Genomic DNA, 15233 nt, shown 5'->3' with positions numbered 1-15233 from the left:
TCTCTTTTTTTTTTTTTTGCTTCTGTTGCACCGTGCCACACAATTTTGCTCAGGAGCTAATGTGTGATATTGATCTGCATAATGAGCCTTTTTGACAGTCTGGGCACATTTGGGAATAATACCACGAGCCTGTGAAATCCTTAGGCCAGAACTGCTCATTGGAAGCTGCTTCCAAACGTAGCCACAATTGTTCAGGAGCGACAGATGAGCCGTAGTTCAGGAGCTGGAAATTACACGAGCCGGGAACACATTTTTCTTCTTCCTTTCCGGATGGCATGTGACTCATTGAGGATTTGCTTGATGGTTTTCTCCTCATCTCAAAGCAGACTGTAAACACCAGCCTTTGGTGAAGAAGGCAAGGGATGAAACCTTCATGGCCTGCAACGTGGTGGGAGCTCCCCTTTCTTCTCCCTAGGATAAGCTGGATGTTTTCTGTGTTTGTTCCTTTTGAGGATCCTGGGGAGACCCTAAGCTCCCTGGTTTCCGGTGGCAGCTGGTTCCTCAGGCTATACATCACATAGAAAATACTAATTTTGATGGATTATCCTGTGTTTTGGTTTCACTTCCCACCTTCCCCTTTAGCCAGGATAGTCAAGGGCCGTGTTGTCCAAAGATCCCTCCCCTTTCTGTGGTCTTGACTGCCCAGGAGCCAGAACGTTCTGTGCCTGCTGCTGGGGCTGGAGCATTTGGGGGCCTAAGTGAGTTTGCTACCAAGAGGTTTGTGTTTGGGGCTGTCGTGGGTATTCTGCAGCACGCAGYGATCTGTAGCACCTCTCCTGGCACTGTTCCCGTGTTCAATCTGCGACGGCCCCGCGGGGACAGGAGCCGAGAGGCACAGAGGTGCCGYGCGATCAGCGAGAGCCTGCGGCTCCGGGAGCCCGTGCTGGGAATGCAGCACGAGCTGCATTGGCCCTGGCCAAGGGCTGATTTGGGCCGTGGTCACTCACTGTCCGTGAGCCCCGCCGGGAGCCCCGAGCGCTGTGGCCATGGCCTGTGCGCGACGCGACGCTCTGCTCCCCCGGCACCTGCCCGTCGCGGCGGCCCGGGCGACCCTCGGCACCCGCCCTGAGCACCCCCGTGCAAGCTGGCGCATCCCGGGAGCGTCGGGTTTGTTGTATGGGCRCTGAGCTGCAGCTCAGCGTCTGTACAGCACGTCCTCAGGCAGAACGTGCCTCCTGCTCGGAAAATCATTGTAAACCCACATCTCGCCTAGTGAAACACCGTGGCCGTTTTCGTGAGGGTGAATGTGTCTTCATGAGGCTCGTGGGGTATGTTGTGTACCCTGGGCCTTCTAGATGATTAGGTGGCTGACTGAAGCTCCAGGACCTCATGACATAATGTGATTTCCGTATTTATTTGTRCTTGCTCTGTTCTCTTTCCTTTTTCTGCTCTGTATTTTGGCTATAGCAGTCAAGAATATGTTTTAATAATGCATACAGAATATTTAGTGAATCATTGGTGATCTCTATCTAAAGGTTCAGCATCTTGGCTGAGGTATCCATGAGATTCCTGGAATTGGTCAGGGAAGATTTTCACCTCCCRAGGTACCTTACGTTAAAACTGTCATAAAGTCATAAAGATTCTGGTGGGATCTCTAGTTCCACTCCACAAAGAAACCTCCAAAAATGGAGCATACACTGCTTGTAGTCAAAAAGCTCTTGTCTCCTGTTGGTCCATGGCAACATGCAACAGTTTCTGAATGGGGTTGCTCTTGTGTTCTTGGGTTGTTCTCACCATGAGCTAGATGGGAAAGGAAATGCCCTCACAGTTACTGGAAGCCATAGGGCTTGTGTCCTGGCTAATGGTTTGAAGTGTTGGTGGAAACCAAGGAGCAAAAAGTATCCTGCCGGCCATAACCAGTGGACTTTGGCTGCTCTTTTTTTTCCCAACCTGGCTTGTTTTTATAATTAATGGATTTCTAGAAAGAGAAAATAGATGCTTGTGATTATCCCTTAAGGAAGACTGGAGTGTCTGGGTGGTGTGTGAGAGGGARGCATTGCTGGGAAGACTGGGCGTTTTAGAGGACAAGGACTTAATTTCTCCCTCTTTTTTCTTCTTCAGGCCCCCTCTGTTCTCATTTTCTTACCTGGAGTGATGGAAAACTCGTCTGTGGCGTCTGCCTCCTCCGAGGCAGGGAGTAGCCGTTCTCAGGAAATCGAGGAGCTGGAGAGATTCATTGACAGCTACGTCCTGGAGTACCAAGTGCAAGGCTTGTTGACGGATAAAACAGAGGGGGATGGAGAGAGTGAGAAGACGCAGTCCAACATCTCGCAGGTGAGGGAAGGATGCAGTGTAGGACAGGATGCAAAACAGGGGCACTGGAGTTATAGGGAAGCCAGTGATAGAGCAACTTTCTCGTTCAGCCAAATATGAGAGCCCCAAGTGCTTGGAAAAGATCTCTTGCCACCCGCGTTTGGTTTTTCCATGAAATAGCCTAAAGATGTGACCTCAAGTTGGAAAATAGCAGTGGTTGTCCCATGCTGTCCTCCCAGGGGTGCCCAGAGATGGCCAAGAGYGTGTGTGCAAGCACCTCTGCATGTAGGACAGGACAAGAGAGGAGAATCATTTTTTGCCTCCAATCAGCCCAGTACTTCACAGGAAAAATGCCAGAGGACTTTGCCTGGCTCGGGATGAGTTGCAGGGGCTCTCCTGAGGAATATTCAGATCTGAGAAGTGCATCTGTAGGCCAAGTTGCCTGCACCGCTTCCATCCACATACAGAAGCTTTCAGGGATTTTAATAAAAAGCCTGAATGAGTAAAAGCAGTCGAAAGCCCCAAATACTCCCTAGCAGCATTTAACTGCTGCGCATTTTGATATGTGTAATAACCTGTTTGCTTACTCCATAATTGTTATGTCAGGGAAGAGAATTGCTCCGTTGCGGAGGATGTGAATAGCAAGCAAGCAAAGGGAGGGATCGTTGAGGGAGGATGTGGCTTGGCGTTGTCATTAGGAACAGATCCCGCCAGGATCTTGTCGTTTTTTTAAAGCTGACGTTTGAGGTTCAATGTAAGGAGAAACTTAATCTGCTGATCTGCTGATGCTCTGCGGGAAACCCTGGGAATCTGGTGCCAGGCACTTGCCGAAGATGCCAACTGTCAAACTGCAGTATTAGAGAAGGTCTGTACAGGGCGAGYTGTGGGTGCTGCTCCCTGCTCTTTCATGCATTTAGGCTGCCCTGATCCTCCTGCTAGAGTATGAGGGACCTTGCAAGAATCCTGGTGAAATAAACTACTCAGGTTATAGAGCACTAACACGCTGGTTATGGGGACCAAATAATAATAAAGAGGTCTTTGCCTGGAAGATCATAGGAGCAGGGGTCTGGCCACCGTTAGGTATCTGACACTGGAACTGCCTTTGTGCTGCATCGGGGACTGCTGAACCTCGGCAAGCGGAGCAGGGGGGTGTCGCGCCACGTCCTGCACCGTCACCAGGGCACTGACCCCGACCAAAGGGACCCTTTTGGGGGGCTTCCCACGCTCTGACCGTGGCTGGGATGTGGCCGATGCTCAGCGAGGTCCTTGGATGGGGATGGCAGGAAGCTCTCTGGAGGCATCACGCGCGTTTGCAGGGCCCTTCCCTGGCGGATGCTGGCGGAAGGTATGTGGAAGACCTGTGTTTGGGTCCCCACGCTGCGTCCCCGAGGCCCTGGCAGTCTCATCGCAGGCTGGATAACGGCGGATTGCTCCTGTCACTTCCATCCCTCCCTCCCTCCTGCTGGCACTCGCCTAATGAAGCAATATCCATGTAGCCTTGACAGTGCTGAAGAAGCATGGGAGGTTTTTAATAATGGATGGGATAGCGATTCCYGGGAGAGAAGTGAGTCACTTCCCTTTGCCCAGGGATTTGCTCCGTTTGGGGCTCAGCCTGGGGCTTTGTAGCACTTTCTGATCATCAAATGCTGCCCAGCTAATTAGGCCGCGGCAGCCGAACTTCGTCTGCAAGCAGCTCATGAAGGGGGAAGGAGACGGGCAGAAGGAGCAGAACCCATCCAGGAGCCCTTCTCAGTGGGGTTTGACACCAAACCAGGCCCCACCACCTCGTGGCTGGGGCTGCTTTGGTGCAGGGCGAGGATCCCTCCCRCCGGATCGGCCCCGTTGCGGAGCCAGAAGTTCGTGTTGGCAAAGGCAGCCGAGCTGGGTAAGGCCCATCAGGAACACGGCTGGATGGCCTTGTGTTTTGCACAGACCTTCCTGACTTGTTTCTGAAATTTTTAGGTGATGAATCACACCAAAATCCTTGCTGTTTCCATACAGGCTGCRAGCCAGCTGAAGACTTCACAGTGCAAAAGCAGCCCTTGCAGTATATGAAAAACATGCAGCATTGTGCAGCAGGAAATGCAAGAATTCCAGTGTATTTGGGTTTGTTTCAGGTTTTCTTTTCCATTTCATGCTCTGCTCTAGGGGTTGCCTACCACTGTTTCACCTGCAAATAGGGAGCTGCAGGCGGTGCAGTGAGTGGAAGCCAGTTTTCCATGAACTCCAGGATGGGCTCTGGTTCTCCCTTCTGCTGCTCCGTATTTCCAAGTGTGACGGCGCTGGAGATCATAAAAGCAAATGTCCCATAGTCTGTCACACAGAAACTTGCTTATCCACTGCTTATCTGATATAAGTAGCACTTAGCTGATTTATCTGGGCTATGCAGACTTGCAGCAGCTGAGGATCTGATCCAGAGCTTTGGCCCTGTTATATATTAGCTCTGCCCAAAGAAATTAACCCCAAAAAGAACCTTTTTAAGAACAGAGTTTGCTGAAAAGAGGTCTTTCCAAATTGAGGATCAAAGGCATTAGAAACAGGRGAAAATATATTTAAAAATCAAGTGATGCAGAGTTCTTCATAGTGYGTTTTTTAACCTAAGGTTGGGAAATGACTGTGCTTGAAGTGATGCTTCGAAGGGGCTCCAGGTCAGCCAGGCAAGTGCTGCTTTTAGTGTGCAGAGTTGAGTAGAGATGTTAAATTAGAAATAAATTAGTAGGCAAAGTTTTACAACCACTTCACCACTCAGAARCAGCTTAATTCTGGGTGGCAAAGTGTTTTAAGGGATGCTTTGCACCTTACCCTAACTTTGCGCAAGCAGCRATCAGAATTCATGTATTTCTGGTTTACTGTTTTTCTGATTGCTTCTTATTAAATCAAAAAATAAACATGCAGGTACCCTKCCAGGAGCTGGCGGGGCTGGTGGGTAGATCTGCCTGGCTGAAGGCAGCACGTTCGCTTTTAATGAGAGCTGGAGCAAGAAGGATGGTTTATGGTGAAGGCACTGGACTGAGGCAAAGCAAATTGTTTTTACCTGCAAGCTCCTGCCAGCAACCGAACCTGTAACTTGGGGCGAGTTACTTAATCTCTCTGTGGCTCATGTCCTCGTGGCCATAATGACGCTTTGGCTGCCTGAGAGAGGATAAATCCACCGAGCTCGGTGCGAGGTGCTCGGCCGCAGGCGGCGTGACTGCAGCTGGGCAGAGCAGGGCACGCTGTAGGGACCAGGGCTCTGCAGGCTGCAGAGTCTATGGCTGGTGCAATGAAGGTCAGATACAGGCACTGCCCCAACGTGTGCTGCTCCAACCTGGCTCCCTTCAGAAAGGAGAATCAAGGCAGAGGAAAAATGCACTTTCCTCCCAATTCTGTTACTGTGCGGGCTGTTAATGTAATGAGTGAGCTGCTCCTGTGGGTCCAAGTTCTCTGGTGGCTGCTGTTTATATGGAACCAATTTTTCATTTATTCTTCGTAGTGGCACCCAAGCGGGGACTCTCTGAAACGCTTCCTTGCTCAAGCAGTTCCAGCAGGAAGAGTTAAGTGATGGGGTGGTTGAAAATGTGGAGTCTCAGCTTTGGGAGGAGCAAAAAATTGAGCTTTGCAGTAGACAGCATGACCTCAAATGGAATTATTTTGGTGCAAGCTCCTTGCTGTCAAACTTGGGAAGAAGTCCTAGGTTGTTTTCAGCAGTTGTYCTCTTCCATGTGCTGTGCTCTGCTAGCAGAGCCAGAAGATCCCACGATATTTGCTTCCTTCACTGTGACAGAAAGCCAACGTGAGCTGCAAAGATGTAATCCAAACAGCCCGAATGTGCCATTTGGGGCTATGGATTTTGGTCTTGTCTAGTTTTTAAAATAAAACATTCCTGTGGAAATAACTTTTCCATCCTTTGCCAAGTTAGCAGTAGGTGCTTAGCTGGGGAGGTGGGGGGATCTGCACCCGTGCCTGTTCTGCTGCTGATCCCGTGTGCTCGTGTCGAGGTGCCTGTCCTTAACCGGGCTGGCTGGGAGACGCGGATACGGTGCCGGCCTCTGGGCGAGCAGTAATCAAATCAAGCCGTATCCGGGATGTGCCAAGCTGCCTGTGCCAACCCTGACAGATTAAAAATGCTGTTGGAACCTGCAAGGAAATACTGGGAATGTTTGTATAACATGGTGTCCTTAGGGTGCCCCTGCAGGCATAGATGACCTGCTGCTGTTGGTGGCGAGCCGGCCAAAGCGTCTGTGTCGCCATGTGAAGCTTTCAGCTTCTTTTTTGGTTTCTTGCAGTTGTTTGCGGCCCATCCCTCTCCCCCTGGACCATTTGGGGGCCAAAGCCCTAGAGATCCACCCTTGTTCCCCATGGGGGGCTCCTGTGGCCTCGGAGAGCGGCCGGCCGCCGCGCTCACCCCGTGGCCTCCCTGCCCYGGCTGTTCTTTCACACCATCCTCTCTGTCCCTTTTGCAGTGGACTGCGGATTGTAGCGAGCAGCTGGACAGCAGCTGCTCCCCGTCGAGAGGGAAGAGCTCCTCGTCTCACGAACACAACCAGGTAGGGCTCCTGTTTGCCTCTTGCTCACCCACTCCTTGGTGTTGCAGCTTTTCTGTGTCCCGCCAGAGCACGGYGGCTTTCCGGCATGGAGACCCACTGGACATTGAAGCGATTCCTCTTCAAGGAGGCCAGGAYGGGTATTTAGGCTTAGGGAAAGCAAAGCCTGGAGGTCTCTGATTTGCGCTCATGAGAAGCAGGACTTCTGGGCTGTAACGGCTTGGATGTGGCTGCTTCTTCATCTTTTTGTKGCTTTTATGCACCCTTTTTCTGTATTTTTTTTTAACCACTTAACCTTTGCTTATCAGTATTTCATCAAGTGCCAACGGGAAACTTTTCTAGATTTCTATTGCTCYGCATACTGGAAAATAGAGAGAAGTATTTATTGAGCTACCAAACCCCTTTYAGAGCTGAGGAGCATCACTTGGTGTGAAGGGAAGCTGGGCACAAGGAGCAGATTTTTCTCCTGGTCCATCCTGAGTTCATGTTCTGACTTAATGCCCTTTCTTGAGTCACAGTGTGAAGCAGATGTGCAGCAAGAGACCTTCTCCCTTCAGTCTGTCATGGAAAACTGCCCCCCACTGAAACCATGGGAGATGGAGAACTTCCTGGCATGCACATTGCTTTGACCAGAAGCTTATTTCTCCGTAATAAAAAACCAAAATTGCAGAGCATTCCATCCAGTCCTGAAGAGCTTCTTAATACAACCTGTATGAGGCATCAAAGCTGAGTTGGAACATAAGACCAACTTTCTTAATTCACAAATGTGGAGCTGTTCCTGTGCCAGGGATTAGCTGGAGGTCCCACGCTATGAACTGCAGTGTCCTGGCATGTGAGTCTTAGGGTCTGGCCCAGGGACACTCCCGGGCTCTGCTTCTTGCTCCAGGGAGGTGACCCTGGATGAGCCGAAACGCAGAGATGCTAGAAAAGGCCCTTCCACCAAGGGCAAGGAGGGTGGGAAGGGAGGCACAGCCGGGTGAGGAGTGCGATGAAGAACGGGAGGAACTGCAGCCTCGGGAGGGGAAGCAGGGAGGTGTGAGAGCGTGGGGGGCCCTAGTGAATGTGTGCGTAGAGGGGAAGAGAGAGCTCACAGAAAGGAGTGAATAAGGACAAAGTGGACCTCATTTCATGGTTGCTGGGTGTATCTCCCAGGGAAGGTGGTTAAATCAGGCGGCTTCTCCGCTCTTTCCCTGCTTGCTGTCTTCCAGGTTCCAGTCTCACCCATGAGACCTCATGAAAAAAGGTGTGAGAGCCCCTTCCCCCTAGAGCAAGCAGAGAGCCGGGGCGTGCAGGACCTGCAGCTTCAGGGCAGTCTGTATCCCTTTTCCCTGCCCCATCCCGGGCACAGCTTTTCCCAAGCAGAGCAGATTCCCAGCCAAGCAAAGAGCACTGAAAACTGCTTAGCAGTGGGACAGAACTCCCCSTTCCTCCTGCGTGCTGTGTGCCCTGTCCTGAGGGAGCTGGGAGTGCCTAGCAAAGGAAGATCCAGTTCTATATACAAACACCTCTGTGTAATGGAGACGGGAGCAGGAGGGTGCCGTGGAGGATGCACTCAGTGCAGTGAGGCTGCCTCAGAGCAGCCTCCGAAGGCRGCAGGCATTAATTGCGGATTCAGGCTGTTCCAGCTTGGATCTGTGTCTCCCGGTCGCGCTGAGGTGCGTGGCCACGAATCCTCCTCCTCCTCCCGCTCCCTGCGGCCGCCGCGCGGGCCGGGCCCACGGCGCAGACGTGCCCTTCCCGGCGCTCCGCGGCTCGCGGCGCCTCTCGGCAGGGGCGCTTCTCCCCGCCGCACAGCGTGCCCGGTTCGCGTGCCGAGCCCGCGGCAGCCGAGCGGCAAGTGGCTCCCGGGCTCGGCTGCCGCGCCGGCACCAACGGCTCCCGGCGGATTTGTGCCGCGGGAGGAGGCGGAGGCCGGGCGGCAGCGAGGCATTTCTGGCTYGACAGGCGCCGCCCCGACATCTTTCACCTGCCTCGTGCCTCCGTCTTTTCCTTTGTTCCTTTTTATGTCATTTTTTCCTGGCTGTTGCACCTTCTTGATCCCCTCCGACAGGGAGCTTGTTTTGCACRTACAGATAACGCTCACAGATGTCCAGGCTGCACTTGCTGATCTGTTTTCCTGGCGTTTGGGTTCTCTCCCAGCCTACAGCAGAGCTGATCATCAGCCCTATGCATGGTCGGCTTCCTTGAGCAGCTACTCACAAATTCTCCTTGGCACCAAGAGGAGCTGCAAGCCGTGGTGCTTGTGCCCAGCTCCGCTTTGCTTTCCCTTGCTGATACGTGACTGAAACACTGMTGGGGTGAATTAGGTCCAGTCTACTGTTGTTTCTGGCCAGTGATTTTTTTTCAATCGGTATCTTTCAACAAAAAAAAATTAATTAAAAGGATATTTGTCTTAAGTGTAAATGACGTTTTACTGTTCAAACACACTAGGGAAAAAGACTTGGTGATTATTTCCCAAGGGAGGTTGTTAAGCTTTTTTTGATCACAATTTGTAATGGATTTTGAGAGGTTTTGTTGGAAAGGGCATTTTCAATTTCCTTATCTTATTTCCTTTTGCAATTTCTCTATTGCCTGTTGCTCAAGAAGTACCAGTTTAGATGAGAAATACTTGAATGTAAAATTTGTATTGGCTCTGGTTACTGCAAAAATCGGTTACTGCAAAAATTCCCTGGGTGCGGTGACCATGATATTCCCCTCGCTGGAGATGGCAAAGGGGCTTCTTCTGTGGAGAGCCATGAGAGTCCTCCCGTTTAGGATGGAGACGTGTGAGATCCTGAACACTGAGGGAGAAGGGAAATGGGGAGCAACCATCTGTTGTTTCTTGCCAAGCAAGAATTGGGGCAGGCTCCATGGAACTGCCTGGTTACTGCAAGCGAAATGAAGCAGCGTAGAGGTGTGTTACATATTTATCTACGCATATTTATGTATTGTGTGTGCACATAAACATCCACGGGGTGTTGGGCAGCTGGATTCCAAAGAGGACGAGGGGCATTCCTGGGTAATGTGCCTGCTTATGAGTAATAACATGTCTTGATGCAACTTCCAGTCCAGGGTGTTGCTGCATTGCAGGTTTTCTGTAGCTCTCGGGTGTCTCCAGAAAAGATCCCCTCATGTTCACCCCATTTTTTATGCTCCTTGCTCAGATACCTGCTGAGTATCTCACTGTAGTTGCAGTGAGAGACTGCAAGGGGGTCAGTGCCCATAGGGCAGCACTCTGCACTAGGTGCAGCCGGTGTAAAGTTGGAGCAAACCTCCCCTGGAAACCTTTAATTCTCCTCTTTCTGGTTCTATGGACAGGGGACTGGTAAAGGGCGGTTTGTGGGGAAGAAGGGATCACACCGACCATCTCGTGGCAAACATTTCACAAGCCTTTGGTTTGCTAAGAGAACCCAATCCCATATAATCACACTTYGCTCATCTAACATTCCCCTTGGCTCTCAGAGGGAGCAGAAACATCTCCTGTTTGCTGCCTTTCCCTTGGGAAATCCCTTAGTGCTCTGGAAGCCCTGGGCTGAAACCCACTCCCGCGTGCCCGATACCCTCTGTGCACCGGGATGCCAAGAAAATGAGGAAAGTTGTTATAATGGAATCATTTTACATCCTTTTTCTTTTTTTATTTTTTTTTCTGAAAGACCCAGTGCGAGGATCTTACATAATACTTTATTTGCATTCCCCTAGCGAGGCTGTTGCAAATCGGAAACTCTTTGATATGTCTTTGAGAGCCATTCRTTAGGTAAAGGGCTGGGTCGTGGTGTCTGCTTAGCGAGCTGGGAAGGAGCTGAGAGGAGACTGCTGAAATCAGGGTCTCAGTGTTCAGAGCACAGGGAGAGCAAAGTCTTGGGCTTGGTAGGGCTGGGGAAGAGTGGAGAGAAGCACCCGTTTGAGTATTTTGATGATTTGGGATTGGCCAAGTTAGTGATTTTAAAGCTTTCTGTTTTGGAAAGAGAAGAAAATGGTGCTTTTCCATAAAGAAAGCCCCATTGTCTTGGATGAGAATATCTGATGCTGGAAATAGAAGSTCAAACTAATATTTTCCTTTTCAGTAGCTTCTGGGAAATGAGGGGGAGCCGRAGATGCAGAAGAAAGATTATCCTATTTTTGTGGCATGCAGACTTAGAAAATAAAATGAATTTGGAAGCAAGTCATGAACTTAGTGTTAAAGAAGGTCTGACCTGCCTTTTAGTTCAGCTGGCTTAAACCACTGACAGCAGTGGGCCCAGTAATGCCCCAGATCTGTGGCTTCCAAGACCAACTTTAGAGTGGGTGGGCTGTAAAGAGGCTGACAAGGTCTTTGTGCTTGCTTAATTCATTTCCTCCTGCTGGTTAAACAGCCTCCACCTGGTTTAAATCGTCTGGGTTTGGGTTTGGAGCTTAAGTGTCATTCTTTGCTTGCTCAGCAAAACAAGTGACATATAATCCTGGGAGCAGAAGGTTCCCCTTCCCTGTGCCAGCCCTCTCTCCATCCAGCTGCACAGCGCCTGCTAACACGCTGCAGTTCCTTGTGCTGATCCGCCCTGTGCAAACTCAGTGTTCCTTGGGGCAGTCTTGGCAGGAAAACCACTGAATTAACTTAGGAGGTGGGATGCCCAGAGAGGTTGTGGAGTCTCCTTCTTTGGAGATCTTTAAAACCCGCTTGGAYGCAGCCCTGTGCCACGTGCTCTAGGTGACCCTGCGTGAGCAGGGGGGTTGGACTCGATGACCTCTGAGGTCCCTTCCAACCTTGGGCATTCTGTGATTCTATGATTCTATGGAAAACCAGCCAGTTAGGGCTTGGTAGCTCCAAATGAGCATCCTTAACCTGGAAATCCGGTGGAGGCTGAGCAGAGCAGAAACCACAGAGCTAATGCAGTTGTACGTGGGTCATTGGTGCAGGTCGCAGGCAGCTGCACGTCTGTTGGAGCTGTCCTTTGGAAACTGGTTCCAGGAGCTGGTGGCTGCATGAGGAGGCTGGTGTGATAAGGGGACTCTAAAAGCAAATGTAGCAGAGACTGAACCGAAACAAAAAGCACAAAGAGGAGGTTTCCTTTGCAATGGAGGAAGTGTGTGCATCAGTAGACATAACCATGAGGCAGCTGATAGCTGAAGAGACAGCGATGTGAGTTAGACACTTCCCCTCCCTTGAAGAGCTCTGTCTGCAGTCCATGCTGTGGGAGACAGTAGGGTGGGCTCCACGTTGGTGCTTGAAAGGCAGCTCTGGCTTGCAAAATCCTCCCTGCCTTGTTTTTTTTTCATTTCTGTGTTTTTTATTTTTTATATTTTTTGWAAAAACTGGCAGAAGGGGGAAGAGAGAAAGCCTTAGTTTTTCTCTGAGAAAAGATGGAGAGAGGAAGGAGGTAAATAGGAAAAATATCCTCTTGCCTTGTGCTGAACGTGCCTCCCATCCAGATGTGTCTGCAGGAGGGAGAAGCCATGAGTGCACTTTTATTAGATGTCAGGGCATCCAGAAACACTCAGCTTTGAGATGTAAAACCTTAGAAAACGGAATTGTTTTTTGCAGCACTCTTTGTGTAACTGCTTGTTGTTTTCTATGTGGTTGGTTCTTCTGCGTGGTTTTTTATAGTGGCTGAGTTTTCGACAAGGTTTTTTTTGTCACTTTATAAAATGCATAGAGAATAAAGAAGCCGGGAGTTTGTCCCTCGTTAATATTTTGGGTAAATTTTTTTGCTTAAAAGAGTTCTTCTCAATTATTTATTATCTGTGGGAGAAAAAGCAGTAGAACAGCTGTTCCTGAATAGCTCTAGAAGAGCAGGGACTTGTTGAAAGAAACACTCGGAGTCTGGTGTCAAAATTCTGCATCACTGGATGATTTAACTGCAGGGGGAAGTAGGTGCATGAAAATTTACACTGGAGAAACCTCAAAAAGGCCCCTTTACATGGTAGCTGCTGGCTCTGCTTCTTAGTGGGGCTAAGGCTCTATCATTCCTGCGCAGCTACTGGGCGTCCAGGGGAGCCTGAGGGCTTGGGTGGGTGCTGGAGCCCTTTGCAGGACTCCCTGCAGCTGGATATTAAATTGAAGGGGGGATTGTGGCACCATGTCGAGCGTGACGAGGAGCTCGACGTTGTCCCCGGCCTCTGGAGGCTGGTGGCTTTGCTGTATTTATGCTTCTCYGGGTATTTATACTTCTCCCTATGCTTCTCCCAGCGCAGCTTGCTGTAAAAGCAAGGCCAGGGCACCCGCGTAGGCGGTGGCTGCGCTTCCATTTCGGAACAGCTGGGGAAACCACCCTCTCTTTCCATGAATGGTGCTTTCAGACCTGGGCTGAAGCAGCAAAAAGCATCAACTCTTGGTCTGGGAAAGGAAAGAGGCTTAATTAGTTCGTGCTGCAAAGAGCTGTGAAGATGAAAATTGCGATGTAAGTGAAACATGTTATTATTGTTAATTAAAATGCAAATGTGAGATGTGACAACTAGTTCCTAAAGGAGGGTGGTTGGAGGCATTAATGTGCACAGGCCTCGTGGTTCCCAAGAGGCTGTAGACTTGGCCTGCAGGATTTGCATGGGTGAAAGCAGCTGTTTCCATTGATCTCTTGAGATGTCCCATTCCRAGCTTAGAGTTCCCCTTCTGGTGGAAAGGGCAGATATAGAAAGGGACTGSAGCTTGGTGAGAAATGGAAGCAAGAGCTCAAGGGTCGTTCATGGTACTGGAAGAGTCTTGGTCTTTTGTGGAGCACCTCAACAGAGAATGTTGGGACAGGGATATGGAGGCAGTGGGTCGGTGGGAGGCAAGAACAAGGAACAGAGAATATTTTGCCATTACAACCATTTCTTCAGCTACTTTCAGAGCTGCAGAGGAATCCGATCTGTTCTTCACTTTGCTGGCTTAAATTAACAAAAATATCACGTGGGAGACTTGTAGATAATCTTGCAGTTAGCTGGAGGTGTAAGAGTGCTGTATGTGATCCCTGGCAACCTATGATGAATGTTAAGCCCAGCGATTGACTGATAAAAGGTTCCTTTGTGTGAAAAGGATAGAAAACGCAGATGATGAGGAATACAAGAGTGAAAAAGCCCATGGGCCATGAATTAGAGCCAGCAAACAAAGAGACAGAATGGAAGCAATATCGGTGACTATTATCCTGTTGGTTCATGACGTTTGCGCTGTCGCGTCTCAAGTGAGTCCAGATGTTGCCACAGGGTGGAATTAATCCCCCCCTTCCTCCTGGCGTGATTTTTGGCCAGCCCCCTSTCTGGTATTTGTACAGGTAGGTGCTGAGTTTCAGCCTGGGCAGGGTGACTGGGGTGCAGCCTGGCAGGGGTCTCCTGAGCCAGTGCCCTGAATCCCCCTCGTTGATCTGCAGGCCACCACAAGCACAAATCAGGCTTGTAACTATAACCAGCTSTACTTGAAACCACCAAGAGCTGCCAAGTATGAGGCTTGGCAACGTGTTCCAGGTGATCCTGCTTGAGCAGGGCGGTTGGACCAGCGATCTCCAGAGGTCCCTTCCCACCTCAACCCTTTCTGTGGTTCTGGGATTCCTGAGGAAAGTGGAGAAGAAACTTCAAGGTGGAGGTCTCAAATTTCTCAAGCATGTGATTTAACCGGTCTGGTTTTGTGATGCCTCCTGAGGGATGTTACATCTTTGATTTATTTATTTTTTGTCTCTCTCTGCAAAGTGACCGCCGTTCAGAGGGTAGTCATGGGGTTTTCTTCACAGTGACTCTTTTGAAGTGTAAGGAACATTTGGAGCAGGCTCATGTTTCAAGATGAGTTTTTTGTTTGTTTTTCTCCAAATACCTCCAAAAWTCTCTGTGTACTTCTTGGCTTTCCGAATACATCCCCAAATGTTATCTCTTAAGTGTAAGAAMTACAGCTCTGGGTACATTTGATTCTATCTTTATAGAGGTGGTTTGAAAGGCACCCTGTAGCCCATGTGTTGCACCCACCAGTGCTGACCTAGACAGACAGGACACCCTTTCCCCTGGCCTTAGGATGTAGGATACAATAACATTCATCATKGATTCTTCCAACAGCTGGGTGGTAAAGAGTCATTTTTCTGCTTTTCACTCTGTGCTTGTGTCTTCCCCACATCAGATAAAATTGCTCTCCATTCCTGGGATGCCTGCAAGACATGGGCATGCCTTGGGTGTCCCAAGGCATCCCAAGCTGCCACTGCCCTGTGTCTSACCAGTGGCACCAATCCAATTTTTCCTCCATGCCAGTTTAACAGTTCCCTTAACTTTTTGTCTTGCTTGATATTTTTCAGAATTCACAATTCATCATAGACCGTCCTATTATCATTCAGCTTGATATTTATGACCAAGTGATTTCTCAGCCGTTGGGAGGTTTAGATTGCGCTGTGGCAAGGGGAGAAGAAGACCCATTGGTGTGATATCCCTTGGGAAGAGCCACGACCCCTCCTACGTCACCTACGCGCACGGTGCCGTAGCCGCAGCACCGCGTAACGTGGCCGTGGATGCTGCAGCTGGGGCACGGCGTCCCTGCGCTGCGCTTGCTGT

The 15233-nt window shown here is 50.1% G+C and overlaps 1 protein-coding gene across 3 annotated transcripts in view; it reads left to right on the top strand.

Moving 5' to 3' along the window:
- The first annotated feature begins 2073 nt into the window (after nucleotides 1-2073).
- CTIF (cap binding complex dependent translation initiation factor) overlaps nucleotides 2074-15233 on the top strand; it is a 122494-nt gene continuing 109334 nt past the window's right edge. For 2 of the 3 annotated variants that reach the window (XM_026040206.1, XM_026040200.1), the window contains exons 1-2: nucleotides 2074-2274; nucleotides 6696-6779. In XM_026040206.1, coding sequence (XP_025895991.1) covers nucleotides 2095-2274; nucleotides 6696-6779 — 264 coding nt within the window. In that variant the 5' untranslated portion in view covers nucleotides 2074-2094. Of the gene's footprint in view, nucleotides 2275-6695; nucleotides 6780-15233 lie in introns of those variants that run through there. The other variant, XM_026040192.1, reaches the window with a different exon arrangement.

Source organism: Nothoprocta perdicaria, unplaced genomic scaffold (assembly GCF_003342845.1).
Source record: "Nothoprocta perdicaria isolate Ctin4 unplaced genomic scaffold, notPer1 scaffold_10, whole genome shotgun sequence".
Lineage (NCBI taxonomy): Eukaryota > Metazoa > Chordata > Aves > Tinamiformes > Tinamidae > Nothoprocta > Nothoprocta perdicaria.
Note: the sequence above shows the minus strand (reverse complement) of the source record. Positions and strands in the feature narration are given on the sequence as shown.